This window comes from Ovis canadensis, chromosome 13 (genome assembly GCF_042477335.2).
Source record: "Ovis canadensis isolate MfBH-ARS-UI-01 breed Bighorn chromosome 13, ARS-UI_OviCan_v2, whole genome shotgun sequence".
In the NCBI taxonomy this organism is placed as follows: domain Eukaryota; kingdom Metazoa; phylum Chordata; class Mammalia; order Artiodactyla; family Bovidae; genus Ovis; species Ovis canadensis.
The window spans coordinates 77,935,077-77,945,254 of NC_091257.1; the positions used below are offsets into that span (position 1 = coordinate 77,935,077).

Sequence of the window (10,178 nt, forward strand, 5' to 3'; positions counted from 1 at the left end):
GGTGGTCCTGAACAATTGAAAACATTTGCCCTAAGGCCAGCTCTACTGTGAGGGATTTTATGGCGAGCACTCAGGCATAAGAGAAGGTTTGGAAAGAATGACCTCACTGGGCACTGACCCTGACTCTGTGGGCCACAATTCTAGCCCCATATCTGTCCCTGTCTTTCTGGAAGACCTCAAGCTGATTTCCAAATACTGATCGAATAGTATCATAATTTCCTTCTGAGACTGCGTTTCCAAGTCCTGATGCAATTAAGCTGGATGATCACCATGAGTCCTTCTACCAGAATATTCTCCACTTCATCCATTCTCGGTCTTTATCCTAGCCCCCGCTTTCAATGGCCACTGTCTTGGCAGCACGAGAACCTGCTTTTAGTCTTGGCACAAAGTCCTCTCCATATCCACCCATTTCAATTCAACCATCCTCGGTGACCTTTGCTTCGGAAGTCTCTCTGCATTCACTCTGGACAGGGGTTATCTTCATTGGAATCTCCTTGGATGGCTCTGAGCACAGAGCTTGTTTCCGGGGCAGCCTCCCTGCCCATCGCTATCCGGGAGATATAATGGCCATCAGCACCCAGCGGAATTCAGGAGGCGCTGCAGGCGGGCAAGGATTTTGTAAGTATTTTCCTCCAAACCTGTGAATGCTGCCTTCCCATTTAATGCCACCCCACATGGAGATCTTCAGAAGGCTCTGGGGCAAGAGGCAGAGGGACAGGGCCACATGAATTAGCTAATATTGTCAACATAGCAAATTAAGAAATCAATTATATTAGGAGAAGTCTCAAACTGGTGAGCAATGTGGGGTCATGATGTGGTGCCTATTTATTTGTTCATACCTTTATTCTGCAAACATTTATTTGGTTGTACTGGATTAGGTGCAGGTTTTTTTCCTCTCAGTTGGGAATTCACAAAGTTACAGTCCCTATCTAAGGAGTTCACAGCCTGGTGAGAAAGGAGGCAAGTCATCACTAATTGTACCAAGGATTCTGATCAGAGAATGAAGGCAACAAGATAGTAGAGTAGGACCCCTGACCTAGACTCTGGGAAGGGGCCTTAGAGTGGGCTTTATAGAGGATATGATGTCTTACTGAAGCTGGAGACTCAGCAAGAAGTGACTCATGTAAAAATGCAAAGAAGAGGGAAATGTTCTAGGCAGAGAAGCCAGAAAATGCAAATGACCTCTGTGTAAAGAGCACCGACCTGGAGTCAAGCGTGACTTTCCAAATACCCTCTCCTCTACTCAGTGGCTGTGTATCTTTGTGCAAGTTGCTCCAGGTTCCTACCTGAGCTGCCCGTCTGTAAGAGAGGAGATAACCACGTCCATCTTCAAGGACTGTTGAGTGTCAGAGTGACAGGTGCGCATCAAAGATCCCATTTCCCTGTGGGTAATTCTCACTCCTGTTCCTCTCATGACTGTCCAGGTGTCAGGAAAAGATGTTTCAGCTTTGGAGACTAGTTCTCTTGTGTGGCCTGCTCACTGGGACTTCATCGTTTCTTATTGACAACAGTGTTGTGACAGAGCTGCAATCTGCTCTTAGAAAAGAACTTGAGATTGATGACAGTGCATCTGAATGTGAGTCAGAAAGCGGGATGAGCGGTGGCACCTATTTCTCTAATTTTGAAAAAATTCACTCAATTTTTCATCTTTTATTTGTCATTTACATTATTTAAATTAAATATTTTATTTATATTTGAAGCATATTCTTCTTTTGGGTCATTCAATCTTGTGAATTTGTATCATCTAATTGGAAATTAATCCCTACCAAACCTAGGTAGGTTTAAAACTACCCACCTTTCCAGTTAGTCATATCGCTTTTTAATTCGGATTTCTTAAGAGAACTTGGCCTTCTCATTTCGTGGGAACATTACCAGCACACTGTCAAACATTCTTTATAGGAGAAATTAACTTCTGAAAATGACTGCCCTTAAACCTTTCCAGGACTTAGGCAACCTTCAAAAATATACTTTCCAGTTTCATTGTTGATAAAACTGAGCTTGGAAACACAGGGTCTGAATCAAGGTCACCTAGTAAGTTACAGGACCAGGTGTCGTTTCCATCTCTGTTTGCATTACTATAATTAGGTGACACTGTCCGTTGCAGAGCCAAGTAGCACTGCTATGATTACATATCTTTTCCTGTAGCCCTTTGTTTTTCCTTGAGCTAGTTATTGCCTGTTTCTCATTTGACTTACTTTTGAAACATATATTCTTAATTCTTTCCAAATGTGCCATTCTACATCTACCATCACCCTGTCAAATCCCTTTTTCTCTGAATGGCCCCCACGAGGACACTCTGTCCTTCGCCAGTATGAGTCATTTCTTTACAGGCCTGCTGCAAGACTGTTCCAGGGAACCCTATTTGCCACTTTCATGAGTTGGAGCCATAATTTTTCCTTGATTCTAGATTTTCCATTTCTTAGCTTATTCCAAATTTATTTCATTTGTTTGAGTATCTTATTAGTCACTATTAGAAGCTGGTGTTCAATCAATATCTATTGCCTACAAAGTGGATTGATTGCTTTGTTGATGAATGATGAGTATACATTCGTATGAAGGCAGCATAGAGGAAACAAGGTCTCCTAGCTGTGGGACTTTAGGCCCATATCTTAACCTTTTGATCTTTTATTTCCTCATATGAAAGTGAAGAAAATGGTAACACCAGCTTTATGGAGTTGTAAAGACTGAGAGAAATAACAGAGGCAGACAGTCGCATCTGGTGCCTGTGCATGGGAGCTGCGTCATAAGTTGTCACTCACACTAAATGGAGATTGCTTTTGCAGCTGTCCTTGAGAAAGTGAAGGCTGGTTTTGAGTTGCTCCAGGATTTCACATGTTTGGAGAAAGTAGTTACTGACAAGACCCAGGAATATGAGACCTTGTTGGACAAGAACATTACTGAAAATCTTCAACTACTTATCAGGTGTTTACGGTGAGTTGATGTTGAGTTCACACTGAAGTTCTTTGTTCCAAAAGAGAATATATATCTTTGGGGAGGTAAGTTTAAGATCAAAGACAGGAAAGTAAAAAAAAAATTTTTTTAAGCCTTCTGCACCCCTGAGAGTGGAACTGGTGTGAGGCCAGCTCTTCTAGAGTTTGAGGAAATTAGGGGCAGGGCTGCAGGACCTATCAAGGGGCTTAAAGGTCTAGGCTTGCTTCTCATGTGATTTCAGGCTCAGGATGAAGGTTCTCTTCTCTCTCCTCTCTACTTGTTTGCTGGTACCTAAAGTCATTTTTCCAAGGAATAAAACTTTTCTTCCCTAAGTATAGCTGAGTATAAAAGTCTAAATGACCTCAGGACAGAAGAAACTAGAATTTATACCGTATATACGGCCCCATACATGATATCTGGGAGCCAACCAGTTCTGGGTTCAAAATCTGGTTCTGCTAAAAAAGAATGAAATAATGCCATTGGCAGCAAGAAATAGAAGGATGTAGAGATAATCATACTAAGTGAATTCAGAGAAAAACAAATATCACATGATGTCACTTACATGTGGAATCTAAAAGATGGTGCTATGAACTTACACAAAACAGAAATAGACTGGTGAGCAATAAGAAACAACTTATGGCCACAAAAAGGGAAAGGAGTATGGGAGAAAAATCAGGAGTCTGGCATTAACATGTATACACTGCTGTATATGAAGCAGACAACCAACAAGGACCTACTATATAACACAGGGAAGTATGCTCAATATTTTGTAACCACCTATAAGGGGAAGAATATGAAATGAAAAGTATCTTTATATCCACCTATATATACCTATATTTACATTCATCTATTGGAGAAGGAAAAGGCAACCCACTCAAGTAGTCTTGCCTACAGAATCAAGAGGAGCGTGGTGGACAGAGGAGCCTGGTGGGCTACAGTCCATAGGGTCGCAGAGTCAGACACGACTGGAGTGACTAGCACACACGCATATTTATCTGTCCATATATACCTGAGTCACTTTGCTGAACACCTGCAACCAACACAGCACTGAAAAGCAACTATACTTTAATTTTTTAAGAAACCAAATTCTGACTCTGGCACATATTTACCCTGGAGTCTAGGGGGAATTACAGTTTTCTCCTGCCATGCCATCCAGTGGAGAGAATCCAACCTCTGAACTGGGCTAGCTTGAAGACCAAAGCAGGCAAAGTCAGTCAGGCTCTAATGCTCAGCATGAGACCGGCATAGAAAAGAGCCCAGCAATGGCTGCGTGATGAATGAAAAGAGTGAACTGTGGTTTTGCACAGGTTGACAATCAGGAGCATCAACATTGGGAATATCATACTCCAAGCGACTCTTGAAGACCGAAGCATTAACCTGAGTATCCCCTTCACTGCTAAGGTCACCCTGACCCTGTGAGTATTGGTTAGAATCGGAGGTTTGAGAGATGCAGTGGGGTATGCCAACAGATCTCCAATCTGGCATCAGGTACCTTCCGTGCTTCTGACTAGGTCTCCCAATCTGTAAAAGAAGGAGACCTTTCCAGGTCTAAGGGCTTCCTTGGTGGCACTGTATGGTAAAGAATCTGCCTGCAAGGTGGAAGACCTGGGTTCAATCCCTGGGTTGGAAGGATCCCCTTGAGAAGGAAACGGCTACCCACATTCTTGGGCTTCCCTGGTGGCTCTGTATGGTAAAGAATCTGCCTGCAAGGTGGAAGACCTGGGTTCAATCCCTGGGTTGGAAGGATCCCCTTGAGAAGGAAACGGCTACCCACATTCTTGGGCTTCCCTGGTGGCTCAGAGGGTGGATCCCTGGAAAAGGGAGTGGCCACCAAGTCCAGTATTCTTTCCTGGAGAATTCCATGGACAGAGGAGTCTGGTGGGTTATGGTCCATGGGCTTGCAAAGAGTCAAACACACCTGAAATCCTGCCATTTAAAATGTTCTAAGAAACACTGGCCATAACCAATCTTTTTGTTAAAAAATCCTCCATGAAATATATGTCCAAAATCATCGTGATTATCTAATTATAAAACTTGAAAGCTGAGAAGATCGAACATTTATACCCTTTGATAAAGTTGCCTGCAGCATCACTTTGTCCCTCAAGATTCTCTTTAAATGACAGTGGCCAGTACAGGCCACATAGTATTGTCAGTATGTCATGAAGAGCATATGCAATTATATGGAAACTACAATTTTTAAGTGCTTTAATTACTTGAAAGATACAAAGAGATAAAATGAAGATGTGTAGAAGAGTCTTTATCAATAAAATGCACTAGGATTTCATCATTTATTAGCTATGAGATCTTGGAGGATAGTTACTTAACCTCTCTATACCAAGTGTTTCCACATTCGGAAAACAGAGATAGTAATTTTCTGTCTTGGTAGTGCGATCAGGATTAAATGAATTAATCCAGTTAAATTATTTTTGTTTGAAATACCTAACACAGAATTCGTGCTAAAGAAATGTTGACTGTTCTGTTTATTTTAATCATCAGTGTCATACTGCTTAGAAATTTCACATGACAGAAACCCCTGTGGCCAGGAGAAGAAAAACCTCATATAAGAATGTAGATTCTGTCAAGAATATTGACATTGTCCATAGACACCCCATCTAATGTCTACCGAGAAGGGGACTCAAGTGAGCAACAAGAAAGGATTTGCCACCTCTGTTAACTGTGAATCTTATTCCCTACAGGCCTCTGTTGGGTGCAGTTGTTGACCTGACCCTCAACTTTGTCGTACAGAAAACTATCAGCATTAAAATTCAGGAAACTGGTACCTTAAAGGTGGTCATAGGAGAATGCACCTACAGACCAGCCAGGATACCACTCCCCTTCGTGAACAGGTCAGGCTCAGATATCTCAGCAGAGCGGGACTCCCTGAGGAGTTGGAATCCCTAATTTCAGCCCTATTCCTATATCTGGGAGGGAGCAGAATATGGTGAAAAGAGGTGAAACTCTGGAGACAAGCTAGCTTTGCCACTGACTTATGGTTTTATCCTCATTTTAGCTCTAGGATCTCCAGTGTTCATTTTTAAACTGAGGATGGTAGTGATCCCTAATTCATAGGCTACTGTGTTGACCAAATGAGAAAATGCAAGGGTTTAGCATGCAACCTGGCACTATGCTCTCAGTAATAGTAATATCCATGTTGACTTTCTGTCTCTCGGGTCTTCCCCTAACTGAGACAGGAGTGTTGACCTCTCCAGCCATAACTGTGAATTGGCATATTGCACCTTTCAGCTTCATCTGTTTTTGCCTCATGCTTTTTGAAGCTCTCTTGTTAGATGCTTGCGCATTTAAATTGCTATGTCTATTTGAAGAACTGACCTTCTCATATTATATAATGTCCCTCAATAATAATAATGATGATAATAATTCACTGTGTTTCCCTTCTTGCCTCTAGGTAGGAGGGGCAAGAGGAGTAGTAAATGCCTACCATGGGCTCTAATTTCAGATTGTCCCCAAATCATCCTCCACACACTGGGAAATTCCCAAAATACGATCTTGAAAACTGAATACTCTGCTTAAATCACTGATTTCTGGTAACACACCAAATCTGCATCTTATACTGTGTGCTTGAAAGAGCATGTTTAACCCAGGGAAGAAGGTGGAGGGAGAAAGGCTGACCCTGGTCATGGTTGGGAGAGGAGAAATAATGGTCTGGATGCTGACAGCTGGGGCAGGTTGGCCTTGGCAAGGAACCAGGCTGAGCCCTGAACAGCGGTCAGTCCATACTGCCTCAACAAGGGATCTGATCACAGGTTGCCTAAAGACCCCCAGAACAGAAAACAGGCCCTGAAGCCTACCATCACTTGGGAAAACTGAGATGTAATTCCAAATGCCTGAGCCCTGCTGGACAATGCCTAGCCTATAGCGCCAGAGAAAGCATCCTGCCTTCTGGGTCTCAGTGACCATATCTGGAAAATGGCATTCCACTCTACTGCTCCAAACCCTCTGGGGGCTTTCCTCTCCACCTTGTGTAAAATCCCAAGCCCTCCTCAGGGCCATCTAGACTACCTGATCTGGACCCACCCTCATATCACTGTGCTCTCCCCCTTGCCTCTCTGCCCTAGACACACTAGCTTTTGCTCTCAGCCTCAAACAAACTCCTTCCACCTCGAGACCTGTGCAGAGGCTGTTCTGGATGCCAAGTACACTTATCCCCCATCCCATTTCAATGTACATCTCATCACTCAGGGTCTAAAACAAGGTTCCTCCTCTTGGCTCTTGTAAGAGTCTTCTCTTGCCCTTCTGAATGCTTTCTGCAAGTTGTCATTATATATTTAATTGTAGGTTTACTTCATTTATTCCCTCAGCCAAAAATGTGCTGAGCATATCCTCCATGCCAGGCAGTCACCACTCTGAGCTCTGGAAAATGTATCGGTGACTTCAGGCAAAGAAGTTGCTCTCCTGGAGCTTATTCTCTTAGATAATGACAAACAGATAAGCATTCAGTCCAACAATAAACATCCCACGAGGTAAATGTCAGGTGGCAACCATCCCTGGGCAGAGTAGCACACTGAACAGGGTGCAATATTACAAAGCCCTCTCTTAGGCAGCAGTCACGCAGGGCTGCCCTGAAGAGGTGACAGTTATGCTGGGGGCTGAAGGTGGAAAGGAGCCAGCCTTAGCCACATGTACTTTGTATTTAGTCACCAGACTGGGAGCTGCTTGTGCTCTGTTTATCCCTGTGTCCCCAGTCTGGCTTGGTTCCTGGCATATATGGTTGTTGCTGTATAAATATGTGCTGAATGAATGAATGGAAGGATAGATGGATGGATGGATGGATGGATGGATGAGGTCTCATGTTTGTGATGGGACTCTCATGAGCTGCTGGTCAGTCATGTGGCTCTAGGTGATGATCCCCCTGAGTAGAGGCTCAAGTCACCTGACTTCAAGGTGCTCCACCATGTCCCGCCCTCTTCCCATTGCTCCTCCTTGGCTGCTCTGCCAACTTCCTGGTCTTTATCAGTTCCATCTCCAGCTTCACTGGACTGATCAGCAATATCAAAAAGCCTGCGACCTCACTCGTGAATCTGGTGGAGATGTACCTAGTGCAGGATGTGGTGAGTACCCCACTTCTGGCAGCTCAGAGCCAGGCCAGGTGGGGGGCAGATGTGACATTCCCTGGGTGGGCTGTACTCTTTGGGCACCTTCCCTTCTGAGGTGCCCACTTCCTTTGGGCTGTCAGCTGCCACTCCCCTCCTTCATTCAGTCTCGTGTGGGGAGAAGGGGAGGAGGGATCTGATATTAGCAGAAATCACTGGATTCCAACTTGAATCATATACCATACCCATGTAATGCCAGTAGGCCTTTTAGGAATATTCTTCTTTATTAAATACAATTTTATTTAATTTAAATATAAAAAATATGCCTACCGTAAGTAAGATTCCTGTGCCTCATATGCAAACCACATGTACCATGTGCCAGAAATGATTCTAAATTAGTCACTCTGGAATTTGACTGGGGATCACGGTTTATGGGGGAAAAATTCCTCCAGAGGGCTCTGTGATTTACTAAACTGGAGGGCCACTGCTCAAGCTGCGGGTCTCAGAATAGCAACACTGACCTCATCTGGACACTTGTTTGAAATGCAGACTCTCAGGTCCTACCTCAGATCTGCTGACTCAATAATTTGCATTTTCACGAGATCCGTGTGTATTGCACACACACAAAATCATTGGAAACACTTCTCTATGGTTCCCAGGGCCTCGTTTGACTACTTAAAATTCCAGTGTTCCAAAGGTCAAGGTTTCTAAGAACATAGCGTTTTGGAATGGTAAAAGTCTAGATTTTGAGGTTTTAACCTGAAGTTTTAGGATTCTAGCATTCTCTGGCTCTCAGATTTAGGTCTTCTGGGTTTCCATCATTATAGACTCCTAAGGGTCAGAGGTTCTGAGGTCCCGAGTAGGGAGCACCTCTGCAGGTGGTTTGCAGGGTGCTCCCAGTGGATAATGATCAGTCCTCTTTCTCTCCTGTCTCTCCTCTCCTCCCTCCCCATCCCAACATCATCCTGCCTTCCTCTCTCCATCTCTTGCTGTATCGTCCCTGGTGTCCTGTGACCCTCAGCTGTGCCCACGAATCCGCACCATCATCAGCTCCTTGAGTGGGAATTTGGTTCAGAACGTCAATGGTAAGTCACAGCCTGGGGAAGAGGTGGGTGCTCCCTCTGCAGCCTTCCAAGGGGCAGGCGCACTGCTTTACGTCTGCTTGACAGGCAGGACTGTCAGGGAACCCTGGAGAAGTTCAGGATCCTTTGTCCTGAGCAAGTCAGGAGAGTGTGGCTGGGGGAATGGTGTCCCTGCAGACTGAGGGCTTCTATTGCCCTCCTTTCTTAAACCTGCAGAACCAGCTGCACAGAATGATGCAAGAAACAGGACGGGCCAGGTCTGGGTTCAAATTCTGCATTTGCTCTTAGCAGCTGTGGGGTCCTGGTCAACTAGTTCCACCTCTCTGATCCTTGGGTTCCTCACAAATGAAAGATTGTAAACACTGCCAAGCTGATGAGCAGATTTAAAGAAAAAACAGAAAGAGCCTAATATCCCATACTCATTGCTACTGAACACTGCCCCTTCCCTTTCCCTTCTTATGAGGAGTTGTGGCTTCACCCCCAGCCCCTGGGGGCTTTCCTTGATCTGGCTCTCTGGCATGACTGGGGTTGCTGAGGCTGTGGGGCAACAGAAATGGGATGAGTAACAGTGTCAGGGTCCTGGAGGTGGTCCTTCTAGAAAACAGCCACAGGCCCAGTTACCTGGGCCATGTCTCTGTGCTTCGTATACAGCATCTCATTGTATTCTTTCAACAACACTGTGGAGTGGGTACTGTTATCATACCCATTTTACAGATGAACAAACGTAGGCTCAGAGAGACAGAGTGACATGCAAGAGATCCCTTGGTTGCCAAGTCTGACCTGCTGGAGGGTGGCAGCCACTGGGATCTAGTTTCTATTCAGCTATATCCAGATCTGGAGAAATGCTACTGATTTTGTACCCTCAGATACACTTCAGGAAACCACACAACAAATTGTAAACTGAAGAGGACAGATGAGAAAAACCACTGTGATGCCCGCCTGCTGGTGAGGACCCGACTTGGGGCCCTGGCTAAGGGAGGATGAGGCCTCCCCACAGGGGCCTGTGGAGAAGGAGAAGCAAGTCTTGGCTTCTCTTCTTTCCCTAGTAGCAGAGTGAGCTCTGATCTTGGTCACAGCCTGAGTCCTGACCCTTAATCACACCCAGATTGTACTT

At 44.6% G+C, this 10,178-nt stretch overlaps 1 protein-coding gene across 1 annotated transcript; it reads left to right on the forward strand.

Moving 5' to 3' along the window:
• Nucleotides 1–1,437: 1,437 nt before the first annotated feature.
• On the forward strand, nucleotides 1,438–9,968 carry LOC138417910 (short palate, lung and nasal epithelium carcinoma-associated protein 2B-like). Its single transcript, XM_069548913.1, has 7 exons — nucleotides 1,438–1,576; nucleotides 2,784–2,931; nucleotides 4,239–4,346; nucleotides 5,628–5,777; nucleotides 7,907–8,000; nucleotides 9,004–9,067; nucleotides 9,931–9,968. Exons 1-7 carry the CDS (start codon nucleotides 1,438–1,440, stop codon nucleotides 9,966–9,968), a joined length of 741 nt encoding a protein of 246 aa, XP_069405014.1.
• Nucleotides 9,969–10,178: the final 210 nt, after the last annotated feature.